Source organism: Schistocerca americana, chromosome 4 (assembly GCF_021461395.2).
Source record: "Schistocerca americana isolate TAMUIC-IGC-003095 chromosome 4, iqSchAmer2.1, whole genome shotgun sequence".
In the NCBI taxonomy this organism is placed as follows: domain Eukaryota; kingdom Metazoa; phylum Arthropoda; class Insecta; order Orthoptera; family Acrididae; genus Schistocerca; species Schistocerca americana.
Window position 1 is genome coordinate 469,673,792 of NC_060122.1, and position 23,027 is coordinate 469,696,818.

General features: G+C 38.6%; 1 protein-coding gene across 1 annotated transcript in view; it reads left to right on the top strand.

The window, feature by feature from the left end:
* Positions 1-23,027, top strand: part of LOC124613550 (E3 ubiquitin-protein ligase MYCBP2-like) — a gene marked incomplete at its 5' end in the record, with an annotated part of 333,858 nt that overhangs the window by 202,280 nt on the left and 108,551 nt on the right. The window contains 2 exons of the mRNA XM_047142262.1: positions 10,101-10,191; positions 20,403-20,517. Of these exons, the coding sequence (XP_046998218.1) occupies positions 10,101-10,191; positions 20,403-20,517 (206 nt within the window). The remainder of the gene's footprint in view (positions 1-10,100; positions 10,192-20,402; positions 20,518-23,027) is intronic.

Sequence of the window (23,027 nt, forward strand, 5' to 3'; positions counted from 1 at the left end):
GCACTGTCCCACTCATGCCACAATACTTGAGCTTGTCTAGCAGAATTTCATGATTTACACAATCAAAAGCCTTTGAGAGATCACAAAAAATCCCAATGGGTGGTGTTCAGTTATTCAGATCATTCAAAATTTGATTGGTGAAAGCATATATGGCATTTTCTGTTGAAAAACCTTTCTGGAAACCAAACTGACATTTTGTTAGTACTTCATTTTTACAGATATATGAAGCTACTTTTGAATACATTACTTTCTCAAAAATTTTGGATAAAGCTGTTAGAAGGGAGGTTGGACGGTAATTGTTGACATCAGATCTATCCCCCTTTTTATGCAAAGGTATAACAATAGCATATTTCAGTCTATCAGGGAAAATGCCCTGTTCCAGAGAGCTATTACACAGGTGGATGAGAATCTTACTTATCTGTTGAGAACAAGCTTTTAGTATTTTGCTGGAAATGCCATCAATTCCATGTGAGTTTTTGCTTTTAAGCAAGTTTATTATTTTCCTAATTTCAGAGGGAGAAGTGGGTGAGATTTCAATTGTATCAAATTGCATAGGTATGGCCTCTTCCATTAACAGCCTAGCATCTTCTAATGAACACCTGGATCCTACTATATCCACAACATTTAGAAAATGATTATTAAAAACATTTTCGACTTCTGACTTTTTGTTCGTAAAGTTTTCATTCATTTTGATGGTAATACTGTCTTACTGTGCTCTTGGTTGACCTGTTTCTCTTTTAATAATATTCCAAATTGTTTTAATTTTATTATCAGAGTTGCTGATTTCAGACATGATACACATACTTCTGGATTTTTATAATGTTTGATAGTTTCTAGGTCACTACTCTTTCTTGCTGCCAGATACATTGCCCTTTTCCGTTTACAAGATATTTTTATACCCTTAGTAAGCCATGGTTTGTTACAAGGTTTCTTACGAGTACATTTAACTATTTTCTTGGGGAAGCAGTTTTCAAATGCATTTACAAAAATGTCATGAAATAAATTATATTTTAAATTGGCATCAGGTTCACGGTACACCTCATCCCAGTCTAACTGCTGTAGGCTTTCCCTGAAATTTGCAATTGTTAAATCGTTGACTGAACGTACTACTTTGGAGGACTGTTTAGTATTGCTGAATGGAGCTATGTCATATATTGTAACTAGCTGTGCACCATGATCAGAAAGACCATTCTCAACAGGCTGAGCATTTATGTGGTTAAACTTATCTTGGTCTATAAAGAAGTTATCTATCAGTGAGCTGCTATCCTTTACCACCCGAGTAGGAAAATCAATAACGGGTGTCAAATTGAAAGAACCGAGTAATACTTCAAGGTCATTTTTCCTATTACCCTCTTTCAGAGAATCTACATTGAAGTCCCCACAAATAATAATTTGCTTCCCTCTGTCTGACAGATAGCACAACAAGGAGTCCAAATTTTTCAGAAATAGATGAAAATTTCCTGATGGGGACCTATATACAGTTACAATTATAAATGTGCCTTTATTTAATCTAAGCTCACAGGCACATGCTTCTATATGTTTCTCTACACAAAACTTTTTTGTTTCTATGCTTTTTGCACAATGATAACTTTTGACATATATGGCAACTCCTCCTTTCTCCATATTTTCTCTCATTACATGTGCAGAGAGCTTATATCCACTTACATTTACCTTATCCATATCAGTAACAATGTGATGCTCAGACAGGCATAGTATATCTATTTCATCCTCAGCTTCTAAATCTTCTTAACTCCCAATATTTTGATGAAATATACTTACATTATTTTTAGTTATACTTTTATGAGAACGTTTCCTTATTCTAACATTTGCAGTACTCTCCTGTCTGAGTTTCTCATTGTGCTTAGGCCTAGTTCCTATACCATGTATGTCCTCTAATAAATCAGCAATAATCCGGTCTTTACAGTCCTTCCCAGTAAGTTTTTTAACATCATCTTTGCTACAGTTTGTGCAGAACCATATCTTAAATTTTGGATCCTCATTTACACAATTATATGATTCATAGTTTTACATTTAATTCACATTATACCTTTGTATGTTATCTTCTTGCAGTGGCAGAGATCTGAGTGCAACATATTATTTGATTCATCACAAGATGATGAAGTTGATGTACATTTGAAAATGATATCATGGTTACTGTGTCCATTATTTTCAGTTGCATGTGAGTGGTTATAAGTATTGTGAGGGTCATTTTTCTTGAAGTAAGACAGTGAAACTCTGTGACAAATTTTGAATACAGTGTGGACAGTTTGTTGTCAGATGGTTATTATATCTTGGTAATTAAAAGTTAATTGTATTCCTAAAAATATTTGCACAGCAGGAGCAGTAAATAAATATGAAGTTTCATTTTTATACAATAATACCATTTATCGTGTGTCATATAACATGGAAAGACAATGCAGTCATGATGCTGGGAGATACTGAAAGCATCCATTTAACCACCAGACAATTTTCTTTATTTATTCATCCATGGTACAATGTACATTACGTGGATGTCATCAGAAGTTGATGCAATGGTTCTTATTGCTGCAACACACACAATTTTTTTACAGCATAAAGTTCTTGTAATTAATCCTAATTATTGTTACATATTAAATCTTCATGGATGTTACATGTTCAAGGATATTAAATGGCAATCTACAGATATTTTAAATATTCATTTACAGTGTTATAACTGTTATTTAATAAATACTTTTAAGCCTTTGGCTGAAGCTGCTAGGATCATTTCGGTCTTTAATTTGCTCTGGCAGACTGTTGTACAGTTTTAGCCAATGATGTAACACATTATATTGTGTTTAAGACTTTTTCCTGTTTTGATGTACATAGTGACTTGATCTGATTCCACACTCATGTATGACCGGTTTGTGGCATTACATTTGCAAAGAACAATATGAAAAGGATAGATTGCCACTTACCACTTAGAGGAGGCATTGGTGGGCAGACAGGCACATAGTATAATTTTCAATGTGCCCATCTATCAATCAATGTCTTCTCTATGTGGTGAGTGGTAATCAGTCCTTTTTATAATTTTGATATTCTGAAAAATATACTCACATGAGACAGTTAGAATTTTTAGCATTTTATATTCAACAAAATGAGCCTTACTGTTGCTACATGTTATTATTTGTACAGCCCTTTACTGTACCTTGAGGACAACCTGGATATTCCCAGCACTTATTCCCCAAAACATTATCCCATAACTGAGGACTGAATGTATGTAGGCTATACAAAATAGGTCACTTTGAGGTATGAAATGATGCTACGATTCAAATGGTGCAGCATGCTGGGAATATTTTCTTTGTCGAAACTTCTCATGTTCTGTCCATTCCAACTGGCAGTCTACATCCATCTCCAAGTATACAGTCTCATTCTGATACAGAAATGTTGGCTTTTAATCTAGAACTGTTGTCTTTTTTCTTCAATCAGAAACTCATATAGCTTGTCTTCCTTACATTTAGTGTTACTTCACTGTCTAATGACAACTTGTGGACATTTTTGAGAGTGTTGTTGGCTGTTTTTTGTCGTCTCTATAGGAATTCATTAATATAGATTCAGAAAGAGATTTGACCTAATACATTCCCCTTAAAGATGCCTTTATTAATATATTTGAGGTCTGGTAAATGTTTCACAAGTAATTGTCTTGACGTATGTGAAATTTCAACTTGTTACACCGTATTTTCCAGGTCAGACTCAATCTACTTATTTACCACAGCTCTTATTCCTAGTACCTCTGATTTATGTAATAAAATTCTGTGCTCAACAATGCCAAAAGCCTTTGACAGAACCAATAAAATGTCAGTTATGTGATCATCTTTATGTAGTGCTGCAAGAACATTTGTAAACTATGTTACTGCAGGCTATGTACCTCTTCCAGGCTTGGAACTGAATTGTTCATAGTAAAGATTATATTTATTTAGGTAATTTATTAGTCTGTTTTTCACTATTATTCCTATTATATCAGAAACAGAAGACAGTATGAAAACTTGTCTGTAGCTTTCTACATTTTCTGCAACCCACAGTAAATATTTTTCTTTACTAAAAAGATGTGCCAACATTAATCAGACAGTTGTTGGCACCTCTGATTATTCATTTGTCCCCAGGCTTTAAAAATTATGTGCTGAAAGGAGAAGCAAATTTTTTTCACCCAAAACTAAAATCCTTTGCCATTTATTATGTTTTGAGACTAGTATCATTTCCAGGTAATGAAAAAACAAAATTTTATTACTTAGAACTGGATAGTCTGTAATAAAATAAATAAATAAGTATATATATATATATATATATATATATATATATCAAGTCACAACTCCTCTTGTCTGTCTGTATGTGCAGGCTAATCTAAGGAATTACTGTAAGGATTTTGATGTAGTTTTCACTAACGGATACACTGATTTGTGAGGAAGGATTTTGTATTGAATTTATAAAGATGTCATACAAATTGTCTGAATTGTGATGAATTAAAGTTAAGATGTGAAAATGATGCCACTGCCACCTAGGGAACAGCAATGATAACTTGAGAGAGCAGCAGTGGCTCAAGACAGCAGAAAGCATCACCAAATTTGCATATGGTGTGATGGTCTAGTGGTAGAGCATTCAGCAAGAAACCAATAGGTTCATGGATGGAATGCTGCCTGGATCACTTTTTTTCACTCTGCCTTTTAACCTAGTATTCACCTCTCAATGATGTGGAGATTCGCCAGAAACGAAATGTTGCTCATATTCCATGAACCATGGACCTTGCCGATGGTGGGGAGGCTTGCGTGCCTCAGCGATACAGATAGCCGTACCGTAGGTGCAACCACAACGGAGGGGTATCTGTTGAGAGGCCAGACAAACGTGTGGTTCCTGAAGAGGGGCAGCAGCCTTTTCAGTAGTTGCAAGGGCAACAGTCTGGATGATTGACTGATCTGGCCTTGTAACAATAACCAAAACGGCCTTGCTGTGCTGGTACTGCGAACGGCTGAAAGCAAGGGGAAACTACAGCCGTAATTTTTCCCGAGGGCATGCAGCTTTACTGTATGATTACATGATGATGGCGTCCTCTTGGGTAAAATATTCCGGAGGTAAAATAGTCCCCCATTTGGATCTCCGGGCGGGGACTACTCAAGAGGATGTCGTTATCAGGAGAAAGAAAACTGGCGTTCTGCGGATCGGAGCGTGGAATGTCAGATCCCTTAATCGGGCAGGTAGGTTAGAAAATTTAAAAAGGGAAATGGATAGGTTGAAGTTAGATATAGTGGGAATTAGTGAAGTTCGGTGGCAGGAGGAACAAGACTTCTGGTCAGGTGACTACAGGGTTATAAACACAAAATCAAATAGGGGTAATGCAGGAGTAGGTTTAATAATGAATAGGAAAATAGGAATGCGGGTAAGCTACTACAAACAGCATAGTGAACGCATTATTGTGGCCAAGATAGATACGAAGCCCACACCTACTACAGTAGTACAAGTTTATATGCCAACTAGCTCTGCAGATGACGAAGAAATTGAAGAAATGTATGATGAAATAAAAGAAATTATTCAGATTGTGAAGGGAGACGAAAATTTAATAGTCATGGGTGACTGGAATTCGAGTGTAGGAAAAGGGAGAGAAGGAAACATAGTAGGTGAATATGGATTGGGGGACAGAAATGAAAGAGGAAGCCGCCTGGTAGAATTTTGCACAGAGCACAACATAATCATAACTAACACTTGGTTTAAGAATCATGAAAGAAGATTGTATACATGGAAGAACCCTGGAGATACTAAAAGGTATCAGATAGATTATATAATGGTAAGACAGAAATTTAGGAACCAGGTTTTAAATTGTAAGACATTTCCAGGGGCAGATGTGGACTCTGACCACAATCTATTGGTTATGACCTGTAGATTAAAACTGAAGAAACTGCAAAAAGGTGGGAATTTAAGGAGATGGGACCTGGATAAACTGAAAGAACCAGAGGTTGTACAGAGATTCAGGGAGAGCATAAGGGAGCAATTGACAGGAATAGGGGAAATAAATACAGTAGAAGAAGAATGGGTAGCTTTGAGGGATGAAGTAGTGAAGGCAGCAGAGGATCAAGTAGGTAAAAAGACGAGGGCTAGTAGAAATCCTTGGGTAACAGAAGAAATATTGAATTTAATTGATGAAAGGAGAAAATATAAAAATGCGGTAAGTGAAACAGGCAAAAAGGAATACAAACGTCTCAAAAACGAGATCGACAGGAAGTGCAAAATGGCTAAACAGGGATGGCTAGAGGACAAATGTAAGGATGTAGAGGCCTATCTCACTAGGGGTAAGATAGATACCGCCTACAGGAAAATTAAAGAGACCTTTGGAGATAAGAGAACGACTTGTATGAATATCAAGAGCTCAGATGGAAACCCAGTTCTAAGCAAAGAAGGGAAAGCAGAAAGGTGGAAGGAGTATATAGAGGGTCTATACAAGGGCGATGTACTTGAGGACAATATTATGGAAATGGAAGAGGATGTAGATGAAGATGAAATGGGAGATACGATACTGCGTGAAGAGTTTGACAGAGCACTGAAAGACCTGAGTCGAAACAAGGCCCCCGGAGTAGACAATATTCCATTGGAACTACTGACGGCCGTGGGAGAGCCAGTCCTGACAAAACTCTACCATCTGGTGAGCAAGATGTATGAAACAGGCGAAATACCCTCAGACTTCAAGAAGAATATAATAATTCCAATCCCAAAGAAAGCAGGTGTTGACAGATGTGAAAATTACCGAACAATCAGTTTAATAAGCCACAGCTGCAAAATACTAACACAAATTCTTTACAGACGAATGGAAAAACTAGTAGAAGCCAACCTCGGGGAAGATCAGTTTGGATTCCGTAGAAACACTGGAACACGTGAGGCAATACTGACCTTACGACTTATCTTAGAAGAAAGATTAAGGAAAGGCAAACCTACGTTTCTAGCATTTGTAGACTTAGAGAAAGCTTTTGACAATGTTGACTGGAATACTCTCTTTCAAATTCTGAAGGTGGCAGGGGTAAAATACAGGGAGCGAAAGGCTATTTACAATTTGTACAGAAACCAGATGGCAGTTATAAGAGTCGAGGGACATGAAAGGGAAGCAGTGGTTGGGAAGGGAGTAAGACAGGGTTGTAGCCTCTCCCCGATGTTGTTCAATCTGTATATTGAGCAAGCAGTAAAGGAAACAAAAGAAAAATTCGGGGTAGGTATTAAAATTCATGGAGAAGAAATAAAAACTTTGAGGTTCGCCGATGACATTGTAATTCTGTCAGAGACAGCAAAGGACTTGGAAGAGCAGTTGAATGGAATGGACAGTGTCTTGAAAGGAGGATATAAGATGAACATCAACAAAAGCAAAACAAGGATAATGGAATGTAGTCTAATTAAGTCGGGTGATGCTGAGGGAATTAGATTAGGAAATGAGGCACTTAAAGTAGTAAAGGAGTTTTGCTATTTGGGGAGCAAAATAACTGATGATGGTCGAAGTAGAGAGGATATAAAATGTAGGCTGGCAATGGCAAGGAAAGCGTTTCTGAAGAAGAGAAATTTGTTAACATCCAGTATTGATTTAAGTGTCAGGAAGTCATTTCTGAAAGTATTTGTATGGAGTGTAGCCATGTATGGAAGTGAAACATGGACGATAAATAGTTTGGACAAGAAGAGAATAGAAGCTTTCGAAATGTGGTGCTACAGAAGAATGCTGAAGATTAGATGGGTAGATCACATAACTAATGAGGAAGTATTGAATAGGATTGGGGAGAAGAGAAGTTTGTGGCACAACTTGACCAGAAGAAGGGATCGGTTGGTAGGACATGTTCTGAGGCATCAAGGGATCACCAATTTAGTATTGGAGGGCAGCGTGGAGGGTAAAAATCGTAGAGGGAGACCAAGAGATGAATACACTAAGCAGATTCAGAAGGATGTAGGTTGCAATAGGTACTGGGAGATGAAAAAGCTTGCACAGGATAGAGTAGCATGGAGAGCTGCATCAAACCAGTCTCAGGACTGAAGACCACAACAACAATTCCATGCTATGCTGTAGCTCTCCTTTCCCTTGTTGGGTAACTAATTAGGGACATGCAAGTTGCCCATGTGACATCCAGTTGATTGCAGTCATTTCGTAACAACTGCATTGGAGGGAAAGGGGGGGGGGGGGGGGGGAGGGGGGGACATGAGTCCAAAACCTGTCGTTTTGAATTACGTATGCATACAGTAAAATATGTCATTTAAGTAAGTTTTGCAGCAGCACAGCAAATTGCTCAACTTTCAGCTTTCTGCTTTCTTGGAGTCAAAGAGAGATATGAACACAATTTTCTGCATGATGGGTTGGAAGATGTTATTTGTTTGGTCACTTTCAAATTATACAGAAGACTGGTAAACAAATTTCTGCTGGGGAAAAGAGATTTAGGTCTTTCAAAGATCATAAAGACATGAGCATAATCGTCTTGAATGGGAGTTGGAAGTTTATTGTGGATGAATACATGAAATTCTGAAATATTTCTACATGACAGCAGCTTCAGGTTGCCAAGTTCTGCTTTCCTCAGATTACCAGTTGCAGTTCACATTCTTAATTCACTACAAATTCTTCAAACAATGGACAGTGAATTACTAATCTTTGAAAGGTTGTAATAAATATTACCAATAACAAAACAGATATCCACCTCATCAGATGACGGGAGAGTTACAATTTGAAATAATCAAGTATTCGTAACCAATAGTTCCCTGTCAACAATTTGAGAACAGTTGCACATCAAAAGAACATGTGAATCCAAAGAATGTGATGTTTTATTTTTTATGCTTCAAGTAAAGCATTTTCCATAAAGTATTTCAGGAACTTTGCCTCATTTACATAAAGTGCGGCACGGTAGAGGCCTGAACAGTAGAGGCCTGAACTTCCAGCTTTCCACTTTCCTTGAATCAAACCTAGATGAGTACATGATTCTCTGCATGGCACAGTGAAAAAGTCTGTGATAAAGAGGCCACAACGAAGAATTGTGACAATGTGTTTCAGCAATGCATCAGAATGTGTACTAAGCTCCACACGGTGAATCCTGTAATTCGTGCATGTTTTTCCTCTTTGTGTGTGTGTGTGTGTGTGTGTGTGTGTGTGTGTGTGTGTGTGTGTCACACACACACACACACACAGACACACACACACACACACCCATGGCTGGCATACAGTATTAACATTGGTTGTACACATATTACAATGTGCTCCCCTCATTGCCATGAGATGCCACTTCAAACACTGATTCTATACTGGTAACATAGCATTCCTGCCTCAGAAAGCATTGTGTAAGTTATACGAAAGTGATGATATTCATCTACTTAACGTTGGCAGGTGGTTTCAGTTGCCTGGGACTGAGTCGTGTGTGCTAGTTGCATTTGTATGAGTGTGTGTGTGTGTGTGTGTGTGTGTGTGTGTGTGTGTGTGTGTGTGTGTCTATTGTTGACAAAGGCCTTACTGGCCAAAAGCTATAATTGTGAGAATCTTTTTATTGTGCCTATCTGCAACTCAGCATCTCCACTATATGGTGAGTAGCAACTCCTTCTCTAATGCTGTAACATTGTTCTCTGAATTTTGTTCATGGCCCTGAAACAAAGTATGCTACACCAGTCAAGTTGTCTGCCCAAAGATACTTAATGTTATTAAGTGTGAAGCCAGGTCAGGTCACTAATTAGTACGTAATTAAGCATAGAATAGCTAAAGTAGCAAGAAATACTACTAATAATGGCCCCAAGTAGAAATAGGTAACAATCCTATACAGGTGCTTTCATTATTTTATTAATCGCTCCCCTTCCCCGAAACTGGAAGACAACTATATTTAGTGTTATTGGCACATCAGACCCAAACTAAGGGGCAGAAATACAACACTTTCCTTAACATGAGAGATTTTAAAAGTTCAGTAAACAAGAAACTCGTTATAATTACTTGTCCCAATGAGCAGTTCTTTGAAGTAATTACTTAAAGTATGTGGATGTTTTTGAGTTCCCTTTCCAAAAGATGTATAACAGGAACATATATGTATGTATTTTTATAAAGGAGATCTGAAATGTAAATAAAATCTTACCATTTATTCATTGCCATGTTTTCTTTTCAGGAACAAAACAAAGACTATAACAGTTATCTGTGCACAGCATACATATCCCAGAATGATATATATTCACATAGATAACTGCCGTGATTTAGCTGTAAGTATAACTGCTGAAAGCATGAAACCATTTAAAAGAAGAAATTGTTACTAATCTTTTATCTTATTGAGCATGTTATTGATAGTTATTTCTGGATTCAGCTTTCTGAAACAACAAAAACTGGAATGATTGAGGAATATCTAGAAAATAACAAATTCAGAATAAAAAAGATAAATAAAACTGCTCAGCTTTCTGATACAGTGTATGTGTTTTAATTTAATTTAAAAGTATTATGCTGCTTTTAGCTAAGGAGCAGATGTATTTTGCAAATGCTATACATACATACATACATACATGCATTTATGTATACTTTAAATCTGAAGACAGATTCTTCTGAAAGCTAGTAAAGTTCTCCATCTTTTTTATGTGCCTGTCGACAAGTCAACACTTCTACTGTTCAGTGAGTTGTCATCTTGACTCAGTAAATTATTTATATTCTTCCAAAGATTTTTCATTACAATATTCAGATCAATATACTGTAATATATTTTTCATCCTTTCATAAATCATTAAATATATTAAATTATAGAGATTTTCACTGTTTTATTAAAAGTTTTCATTCTTGCTTAAGATTCCTGATATACATTTTCAGCTTCAGTCTGTGATGTTGCTGGACAGTTCTTGTCAGCATACAGCTTTGGAATATGTTTTTTTTCTGATGGTTTGGTTTTCCATATCCACTCCAGATACTATGTTTACTCCTGATTTTTGCAAAACATAATTTTGTCTTCTTGTAGTCTTTTCATTGTCAGTAACAATATATTGTCCTCTTTATCTGCTTTATTTCCTTTCTTTCTTCCCTGTTTTGTGTACTTCGTTATTATTATTATTATTATTAATATTATTATTTATTTTATTTGCTCTGTTGATTGGATGTTATACAATGAGTGTACTAGTAATACAGTGCAAGTCAAGTCAAAGATTACAGTCAGTATTACTTGTGAAGTTTGAGTGTAATATAGAGCTTCTAAGTACAATTGGCTGCACATAGTATTACATCCCACAGTCTGCTGTCATAAATTTATGTGGTTTCTTAAAAACAAAAATAAAATAAGACTACACATTTTTATCTTCCTTTTGTATAACTAAGATTCTAGCCAAAGCTGCAGTTTGCGTAGGATGCCATAGTGTTGAAGCTTTTTAAATGATGTGTTGTGCTTTGCACACTGAAATGCTTTTGCAGACTCACAGAATATCCCTACTGGATATCTTATAAAATTTAGTTCAAATAGTGTTTCCCTCTGTGGAAATCCCCTCATGAAAGACAAAATGTGAAAGTGTCAGTAAGCTATTTCGTGTTATATTGCTGTAGATCCTCTCATACACTATTCTTTCAGACATCTTTGAGAATACTTGGAGCAGAATGATGGTTCAATAGTTGAATATTACATACCTCTCACCACTTTTATGGATTGATATCACTACCACATGTTTAATCTATGGGGAAGTTTTCATTGATTGTTTACACAGATAGCACAAAATGTGATGGTTTAACCCTGCACATGGTTTACAAATCTTATTTGAAACACCATCATATCCAGAGGATTGAATACCTTTGTGTAAATTTATGTTTTTTTTCATTTGATTTAGGTGTTGTGCTTTTGAAATGAAGTGCTTTGTTTTGTGTAGTTTGCATGTGATGAAGCAGTACTATGGCTTCTGTGATGGACTCTTTGTAGTGGCTCCATGGTTTTTCAACAACAATGGGGAAATATTCATTGAATTCAAAAGAGGTAGTTTTTTGATTGTTTTAGTCTGTTCCATTGATTGATTGATTGATTGATTTTAACAGGAGAGCTAAAACAGCTTAGGTCTGACCCGCCACTGCCTGCACCGAAACTAGGTTTATTGTGCGGTATCGCTCCCTGTATATCTAGTAAAGCCAACCAGTGCCCTGAAATAGTGCAAGGAGTCCCTCTACCAGTTTTTTGTTAGACACAATTTCTTCAGGTCTAGTTGTCCCAAATATTCTGTATCTTTTACTCTCCAATGCCATGCATTCAAAGATTAGGTGTGGTGCAGTTTCTTCACCCTCATCACAGATCTTACATTTAGGGTCCTCTTCCATTATACCCATTGTGTGTAGGTGTTTTTTGAAGTTCCCATGACCGGTCATCAGTCCAGTCATGAGTTTGATCTCTTTCCTGTTCAATCCCAGGATTACAGAGCTTCTTTTAAACTTGATTTGGGCATCATTACCATACCATGTTTTTGTTTATGGGCCTTGGTCCAATATCCTACATGTTGTTTCCTAAGCCAGTTCCGTAGTTCTAATTTGATCATAGCCTTGGTGATTGCCAAGACAGGTTCCGGTCCAATAAATGGAGTTGTTGCCCCCATCCTAGCCAATCTGTCGGCTTGTTCATTGCCACAGATCCCTGAGTGGCCAGGGACCCACAGTAGGTACACCCTATTGCTTCTCCCTAGCTCCACCAGAGCCCTGTGGCAATCTGCAACAATTTTAGATCTTGTTGCAGGAGCTACCAATGATTTCAGGGCTGCCTGGTTGTCTGAATAGATGTAGAAGCTGCGGTCATTGTAGTACCTACTCATATTCTCCTCCACACATGCCCTTATTTGCAGTAATTTCGGCTTGGAATACAGAGGCCAGTTTCCTTAGAGAGATGCTGCTCTCCAGTCTTGGCTGAACCCTGTACAACCCTGCCCCTATGCCTTGATCTATTTTCGACCCATCAGTGAACCAAACAATGTCCCCCACACGGTGTCGAACTGTTTTTGCCCACTGCTTCCTACTTCCAATTATTATGTTGTAAGGCTTGTCGAAGCAGTTGGAAGTTATTATATAGTCGGCGGGCATTTCCCCAGCCATACCTATATTTACTCACTATGTTAGTGTGTGATTCTGGATATCCAAATGAGACCCAGTTTTGGCCAGTTTTAAGTCTGTATGCCCCATCTGCTGCCTCCATCTTAACCTAAAGGTGAAGTGGAGGCACATCCAACACGGCTTCCATTCCAGCTGTTGGTGTGCTGCTAATTCCGCCCGTTACGGCTAAGCAGGCCAATCTCTGCACCTTAAGCAAGCTCTTTAGCAGCAACCCGCTGTTCTACCTTCTTCCACCACACTACGGCCCCATAGGAAATGCTAGGTCTAACCACTGTGGTGTAAATACAGTGCATACCCCTGGGGCTTAGGCCCCAGTTTTTGCCACAAGCCCTCCTAGTACTTACTAAAGTGCTTTTTGCCTTGGAGCAGATACTCTTAATATGAGGGGTCCAAGTTAGCTTCTCATCCAAGGTTACCTCTAGATATTTCACTGTCCCCTTCACTGGTAGAGTTTTATCAAAGAGCTTTAGATTCCAACTTGCATGCTGAAAATGTCTCTTTGTAAATGGCACCACAACAGTCTTCTTAGGATTAACTCTCAGATTCTATTTAATGCACCATTTTTGCACAATGTCGAACCCTCCTTGTGCCATATTCCTGACTGTGTCAGTGAATTTGCCAAGTATTACTATGACAAGATCATCTGTGTATCCTTGGCAGAAGCATTGTCTGGAATTTAGTTCCTCAATGAGTTTGTTCACCACTAGATTCCACAATATAGGAGACAAAACTCCTCCTTGTGGGCAGCCTCTAGTGGTCTTAATTACCATATTTTCGTTCATCATGGTAGCCTCTACCTTCCTTCCACTAAGCTTGGCTCGGGTCCACATACATATAGTGGTCCCCTGGTCATGCACCTCTAATGCCCTTAGCATGGAATCAAAGGTCGTGTTACTAAAGGCCCCCTCGATATCCAGGAAGATGCAGAGTGCTATTTCTTGGAATTGAAGTGCTTCTTCCACCTTCCCGATGAGTTGGTGGAGAGCTGTCTCACATGATTTACCTGGTTGGTGCGCATGTTGGTTCAGGTGTAGAGGTACCCTACTTAGCCTCCTCTCCCTGATGTATACATTAACGAGTTTTTCCAATGTTTTGAGAATGAAGGAGAACAGACTGATTGGTCTCATATCCTTGGCCGTGGTATGATCAATTCTCCCTGGCTTTGGCATGAAGACTACCTTCACTGCCCTCAACAAAAAAAAAAAGATTCCTACTGCTAAGCTAACCCTGAATAGCCTGCATAGGACTCTTATAAGCTTTCCTCCTGCCTGTTGCAGGAGAGCTGGAAAAATTCCATCTGGGCCAGGTGACTTGAATGGTTGGAATGTTCCCACTGCCCATTGGTTCACACACTCCATGGCCGATTCCCAGTCCTCCCTTCAAGTACCTAAGAACTGTTGTCTCTCTTGGGTCACATACTGGTCTGTGTTATCTGGCAGAGCATACTTAGGAAAGTGAGTTTTGAGAAGAAATTCCAGTGTCCCATGTGCTGTCTTTGTATATTCCCCATCCTCCTTCCTCAACGTACCTCCTGGATTAGTTGGTACGCTAGTGAGAATCTTGTGAAGTCTGGCTTGTGCAGCTGTGCCTTCCACTTCCTCGCAGAATGCCTTCCAGGATGCCTCCTTTGCTTGTCTTATTGCAAGATTGTAACTGACAAGGGCCTCACGATATTTAGCTCATTGTCCTTTACGTCTTGCACTATTAAACAGTCTCCCTACCTGTTTTCTTTGCATTTCCAATATGTTATTCCACCATGGGACACTCCTATTTGTGCACTTCCTGGTGATTGTGCAGTTGTCCTGATATGAGGTCAGTCTGGCAGAGGTAAACAGCCTCTGCTACTTCCTCAAATTCTACTGGCTTCCTTATCATGGTTTTAATTTCCGATAAGCCTAAGTCAAGGTCCCTCCTGTATATCTCCCAGTCTGTTTTCCTGGAATTTCTATAAGTCATGGTCTGTCTGATTCCCATTTCAACCTTGAATACATGTGGTCCGATGAGGATGGCTCCAACACCATATGCCATTGTTTGATATAGCTACCCATCGTCATGGATCCAAATGTTATGTGAATTACTTCTTCCCTTCTGCTATTCCTGAATGTAGGTTCATTGCCCCTATTCAGGACCTCTAAGTTGTTAGCTAAGAGGAATTCAAGAAGGTACTCACCTCTACTGTTGGTGTCCTTGCTGCGCCACACTAGGTTGTGGGCATTGGCATCACACCCCACCAGCAGTTGGTCACCTTGCCGATGACAAGTCTCTACCAGTCTCCTCACCTCCAAGGGATGGGGAGAACTGTCTTCGTAAGGAAGGTATGCTGAGGACAAAATAATTTCCCTTGTGATACCTTCCTCACGTTGCTGCATTTTGATGGTCACTAAGTCCCTAGAGCAGAAATCCATCATTGGTATGAAAGAAATGCCATTTCTAACATAGATGCATGTTCTGGAGTTTCTTAGATTCCTAGCATAGATCAGCTTAGCTCCAGTGCCTCCAAGGCCCGATACACCCCCTTTGTATAAATAAGGTTCTTGTATCAGGGCCATGTCCACTTCTTGTCTCCTCAGGCAGCAGAGGCCCCTTTACTGTGCTGCAGATTAATCTGCAGCACCTCCAGGCTCAGTCTTGCTGCCATCTTTGAGGTCTTTGAGAACCCTGACGGTGACCTGCGAGAACCCTAAAAACAGTTTCAGGTCCTGCTCCCGCATCGCTTTCAGGGACTTTTCACCAACCTCCACCACCAGGGTTTATCCTTCCGGAGCAACCTTCTGGTTAATCACTCTCCAGTCTTCTGTCAGGACTTTTGGGTTCTGGGCCCCTTTTATCCTGAACAGAGTCTTGGGAGAGACTTCCTTAAGGATGTGGGGTACCCATAATGGTATCTTTGAAGTCTTAAGAAGCTCCTCTGCCGTCTTGACCAGCACCTTCGTCTCTTCCCACATGGATATCATGGGCACCTTGTCCTTGAGCCATTCTACTGTGCGCTTCCCCTCACAAACAAAAATGAGTGCACCACAGTCCTGGATAACTGCCATCCTAAAAACCGAGACTGCAGTACTATAGGTCTGTTTCCCTATTTCTTGCCTCGGTTTTTTCTGGACTTGCTTATCCAGGGAGGAGGGAGTCTTTGATTCCTCCCTTATCTGCTTACTACCTGTCTTTGACATTGTGGGGGTCTGCGTGTCCTCTTCAACCTTATACAGTTTTTCCTGGGGGTCTTGGGTTCTAGTCCCTTTATTTCCCTCCACTTGTGTTTAGGAAGCCATTCTTTCCCTTCCTTTTCCCTCTGTTCCCTGATTAGCTTCCTCCTTTGGGCCCCAGACAAGCCTTTGATCTTAATCTGGTCTAGCTTCTCGGTTACAGTTCCCACTTCTGGCTCAGGTCTAGACCCTGATTCAGTAGTGGAAATACCTTCCATCGGTTCAGTCCCCGATGTTTGGGTATCTGAGGTCTCAAGTTGCCTGTCAGTTTCTTTTTCTGTAGTCGTGTCCATGTTGGTCCCATGAGATTTGGGGATCTAGAAGGTCCACATGAAATATGCTCACTATTTTTATATACTTGAATGTAGCATATTTCGTGATAGTACTCACTTTTCCGTGAAATGTTTATAAGATGATATTTGACTTTTTTGTGTTGGCTTCAGTCGTCTAGTGAAAGTATGATTCCACAATGCTGTTTCGTCGGCTGCAGAAATGACCTGGTTCAATGCGTTTGAATCATTTCTGGTGCTTCAAATACCATTTCTTCGAATGTGGTTCCTTCTTTATGTTTATATAAAAAAGTAGTAACGTAATTGATTTTTCCTGTTCACTTGCAGATTATTATAACAGCGCCCTGCACATTGTTCCAGCGTCACACACACCGAGAGTTCACTGCTGACCGACTACGGTCAAAGACGACACCAGCGTCAAAGACTTTTCACACAACACACAAGCTTCCACTTGTAACCAGTCTCTTTGATATTCTTTGTCACATCTACTAATATTAGTCAATATGCTGTCACTCTCAAACATATAAGCAAATTAGCATAAAATAAGGCAAATTACAATTCACAAAAGAAAAATATTCTGACAAAAATATAAGAAAACATTTACAACCTTCCTCATTAGATTTGGTATCGACAAATCCGATAGAAAATAACACATCTCCCAGATCCATGACACACACCACGAATACCCCGCGCGGTGTAAGGCTAATTACTCATGGAGGTTGCCCAGTATCCCTGAGGCCATGTTTGCAACACATCTTCCCATGTGCCACGCACCCCTCAGCACAGATCGCATCACACCTTGGGTTGGGTCAGGGAATAGAGAACAGGATAGGACTAGGAGTGGACAGGGAAGATGGGACGTTGTGGGGCACTCTTAGTCTGATCCATCGGCCTTAGTCTGATCCATCGGCTGAGGCCTTTTCAGCATTGGGTCCTCTACCTTTGGCGTAGCCCTCAGCTTCCCGTAGGTACGCAAGCCCCTCCATCCACACGGACAGTGCTTCGTCAAGGTGGTGTCCCCCAGAGAGGGGTCTGTTCCATTACCAAGAGAACTGTGACATCCTTGTTGGTTCTGATTTTAGTTCCTTTTTGTATCACTTTTTATGGTATTCCATATGGGTTTTATTTTATTGTTTGATCTGCTAATTTTCTTACACACTGCATGCGTTTGGTCTTCCTGATCACGCATTTAGATTTTAGAGTTTTCTTGTAACATAATGTCACTGATTGGTTTGTACTAGCCCTTGTTCTGTATACAGATCACTCTGTTTGACACATGTTGACTTAAGTCCAGTTAACAACTCTTTCCTTTCCATTTACTTTTGTAGAAGCACACTTCAAGGTGTGCGAGAAATATGCTTAAGAACAAATAAAATGGCTCATTCACTGTGTCTGTCTAGTAAACTTCTTCCCATTGTTCCTGTTGTAAACTATTTCTCTACAAACCAATTGATTCAACATATATTGCTCTGGTTTTTTTAAATGAGTGTGAAAATTTGCTATTTTTCTGTGGATATGTTTTAAGGTTGTCATTTCACCATCAGATAGATCAGTTATTACAGCTATTGATTTCATTTGTATGCAATCTCAGCCATCAGCTTTTCTAAATTTTTGTGTTCAATTTTTCACTAAATTAACTATTTGTTTATCTTGTTTTGGGCTTCTGCTTTCTTATTAGACTCAGAATTTCTTCTCAGCTCCAAATATTTCTGCTCTTATACTGGTTTGTCAACAGTGATTGTCCTACAAAGCGATCTCTTCGTCTAGTCAAGTTGTGCCACAAATTTTTCTTCTCCCCAATTTTATTCAATACCTCCTCATTAGTTATGTGATCTACCCATCTAATCTTCAGCATTCTTCTGTAGCACCACATTTCGAAAGCTTGTATTCTCTTCTTGTCTAAACTATTTATCGCCCACGTTTCATTTTCATACATGCCTACACTCCATACAAATAATTACATAAACGACCTCCTGACACTTAAATCTATACTCGATGTTAACAAATTTCTCTTCTTCAGAAATGCTTTCCTTGCCATTGCCAGTCTACATTTTATATCTTCTCTACTTTGACCATCATCAGTTATTCTGCTACCCAAATAGCAAAACTCCTTTACTAATTTAAGTGTCTCATTTCCTAATCTAATTCCCTCAGCATCACCCGACTTAATTCGACTACATTCCATTATCCTCGTTTTACTTTTGTTGATGTTCGTCTTATATCCTCCTTTCAATACACTATCCATTCCATTCAGTTGCTCCCCATCCAGGTCCTTTTCTGTCTCTGACATAATTACAATGTCATCTACGAACCTCAAAGTTTTTATTTCTTCTCCATGGATTTTAATTCCTACTCCAAATTTTTCTTTTGTTTCCTTTACTGCTTGCTCAATGTACAGACTGAATAACATCGCAGAGAGGCTACAACCCTGTCTCACTCCCTTCCCAACCACTACTTCCCTTTCATGTCCCTCGACTCTTATAACTGCCGTCTGGTTTCTGTACAAATTGTAAGTAGCTTTTCACTCCCTGTGTTTTACCCCTGCCACCTTCAGAATTTGAAAGAGAGTATTCCAGTCAACAGTTTCAAAAGCTTTTCTCTAAGTCTACAAATGCTAGAAACGTAGGTTTGCCTTTCCTTAATTTATCTTCTAAGATAAGTCGTAGTGTCAGTATTGCCTCACATGTTCCAACATTTCTACGGAATCCAAGATGAAATGGGAGATATGATACTGCGTGAAGAGTTTGACAGAGCACTGAAAGACCTAGGTCGAAACAAGGCCCTGATCTTCCCCGAGGTCAGCTTGTACCAGTTTTTCCATTCATCTGTTAAGAATTCGGTAATTTTCACATCTGTCAACACCTGCTTTCTTTGGGATTGGAATTATTATATTCTTCTTGAAGTCTGAGGGTATTTCGCTTGGTCTCACACATCTTGCTCACAAGATGATAGAGTTTTTGCCAGGGCTATCAGCAGTCCTAATGGAATGTTGTCTACTCGTGGGGCCTTGTTTCGACTTAGGTCTTTCAGTGCTCTGTCAAACTCTTTACGCAGTATCATATCTCCCATTTCATCTTCATCTACATCCTCTTCCATTTCCTTAATATTGTCCTGAAGACCCTCTAAATACTCGTTACACCTTTCTGTGGATAGGCACAACAAAAAGACTGTCACAAGTAAAGCTTTTGGCCTGTAAGGCCTTCGTCAAAAACAGATGAGACACACTCCCACCTCCCCCCCCCCCCCCCCCCCCCCCCCCCACACACACACACACCACACACACAACACAAATTCAACTCACACACACGACTGCAGTCTCAGGCAATTGTAGCCACACAGCGGTGTGTGTGTGTGTGTGTGTGTGTGTTGTGTGTGTGGTGTGAGGGAACTACTTTGTCCACCGAGCATTTTCAATTTCTCTATTGATGGATGGTTTTTACATGATATGGTAAGCTTTCTGCAATAGGATAGACTCCATTGCATATTTTGTATTTATGAAGCAGTGAGTGAGCATAGCAACACATTTTCCACTGGCTTATCATATGTCTTATCAGAGAGGTAGTGTATTTATTCCTAATTTATCAGCTGTCAGTCTGATTTTAGTTAAGTCCTCATTATCATTACATTACTCACTGGTAGAGTCTTCTATAGGATATAGTGGTGAAGTTAGCATGAAACCATAAGACATAATGTTTCATTTTGTGGTAAAGCTATTGATGATGAAGCTGGAGGATAAGTAAGAAGCAGTATTGGTTATGACATAAAAAATTACTGAATATTCTGGCAAGAGTGCTTACCAAATTCAGATATAGATTCCAGTCTTTACATAGATTTACTCTGTAGTATATATATATTTTTTTTTCATTTACAGAATAAAGTGTCATGCGTCACATTCCAATCAGGACCTAATATGGATGAACTCTATAAATTACGCCAAGTGGAAGTTGAAAATCGTTCAACAGGATGGGTTAGTTGTCCTGTACTTGGTAAGTATAGGTTACTTTTCATAGCATAATACTGAACTGAAACATTTCAAATTTAGAGCATAGTTGCAGAGCATTACTAAATTTGGGGACACTTTAAATTTCAGTGCAAACAGCAGAAATATTTATATTTCTGTCAGGCACCAATGCATATTCAGTAGCTTAAAATAAGTGGCCAAGAAAATATGTGAAAAGATAGTTATACAAAATTTATGATTTGCTGAATCATTTTCAGTTGTATTATTCCATTAGAAAAATTGCTGCAGTTATTGTCCTTACATGTGTTTAATTTTTCAATGGTGTTCAAGCAACATCTTTAATATTTACTCCATCACAGATAAGAGAATGAATATTCATTTGAAATGTAGTCTGTGTATTATGGCAGGTATTAGAAATATACATTAATAGTGATATGCCAAAGAAAATATTACATGCAAAATTTTATTGTCATGTTAATAACTAACAACCCATTGCGAGTGATGGAAGGGCTCAGTTCAGTATACTTTGTGCTTCTTGTAAGACTGTTCAATTAAAATCAATACAGTACTTATATAAATAAATGTCCTGCAGAGGTGTCAGCAATGATCTTGGAATTCTTAAACTCATTTCATGATTTGTTTATTCTGTAATGGTTTTTATGACTGATCACTAAAATAAAAATTGGTTTATTTGCAATACATCTAAATTTATATTCATGCTCTGCAAACCTCTGTTTATGCAGGCAGCTAACTATTGTACCATATATTTGTGTTTCTTCCTGTTCTGTTTGTGTGAGGAGTGTAGAAGAATGACTGCTTAAATGCCTCTTTGCATGCTGTAATTGTTCTAATCTTATCTTCACAACCCAAGAGTGATGTGTATTGGGGTGCAGTATAGCCCAGCTGCCTCACATTATACTGCTTCTTAAAACTTCGATTGGGACCATACTAGATCAAAATATGCGTTCTTGTCAGGGTTTGAAGTATTGTTGTATTTTCTGATGTCCCATTTTCTGAAATGTTATCTGCAGAAATGCTGCAAGGTATTATAAATACCTGCTGATTCAGAAATATGCATTTTTATAAATTATGTAAATGTCTCAATTTGGTAACTGCAGAGCCCCTGTTAGCAATAAATGTGGCTACATTCAAATTGTTTATTGGTAACTGATACCTTTTGACAGTTATAGAAGTTCTAATTCATCTTACTCATAGAACTGTTTATGAACAGCAAGTTATTTCTGTAGAAAAGCCTCTGTGCTAAATGTATAAGAGATTCATTTATGTCCTTTTTGCAAACAAGCAGAGCAAATCAGATTAACATTAATGATGGTTAATTGTTAATATATCTTTTAGATGCAATTTTTGATAACTACTTATCTCTGTTGATGTATATACCCTGGATATTCAACACCAATGAAAGTTTTGCATAATAAGATCTTTGCAACAGGTAGTGTGAATGAATGACAGTATAAAAATAAAAGCAGAATCTAATTTTTTGATATCTACTGGTGGTCTGCAATCCGTAATGAAGAAGGTCATGGAATGAAAATGGAATCTGCACAAATTACTACTAGGTTGAATCCTTATTTGAATTTAGTCTGCCATTCACTTTCAGTGTACTCATAAACTCATTTGCATTCATAGAAATTTTTCGATTTTGTACATTTTGAAATTAACTATCTATTACTTATTATATTATCCATAATTGGTTAACATTAAATGATTATCTCACTAAGAAGAGCAGGAGCCAGGTAATGTATTACACAAATTAACATCAAGATATGCGTCAGTGAATTAAGCTGTTGAATCAACAGTCCTGTTTAACCACCATATTTCATAAAAATAGCTCTTTTTCCTAGAACCTATTCATTTTTAACTGCCTGTTGTATTAAATGAATGATTATTTGTTTGTTGCAATCGGTTTGAGGTGCAATGTATAGATGGTTTATTATGATATTTTCATGTCAGAGCTGTACTTATATGATGAATAAAGCCGAGTGATTTGAGTTTTAATTTAATATCAGTTTTCCCATTACAGACATGGCGACTAGTAATGGTGGGGAAAATAAAAGTGGCCTGGAGAACAGAGTTCCAGGGTACAAAGAAACATGACAGAGGAAAGAAAATACAGTACTAACATGACTATAGCAGATGTGGAAAGTTACCACCATTCATCTCTTGGCACTTTTGTCCCTGGTCAGCAAGTTGCTGAAGGCAGATCAAAGCTGGACTGCTGGAATTGCTGCAGTCTCATCCAAAATGTTCCGCTGCAGTTCTTGAAGACTGTGAGGGTTGTTACGATACACCTGAGACCTGAGGGCTCACCCACTGACAGGTCAGATGACCTGGATGGCCAGCTAGGGCCACGTCCAGACTGAGCTCGCTAATAAATTTGCAAGGCATGAAGATTGTGTAGATGTGATTCAAGATTCGGCCAGCTGTATAGGCAATTGTTCCATCCTATAGGAAGTAACTATAGGTATTTTCCTCCTCCATTAATGCTGCCACAAATGGTTTCAAACTGTTGGCAAT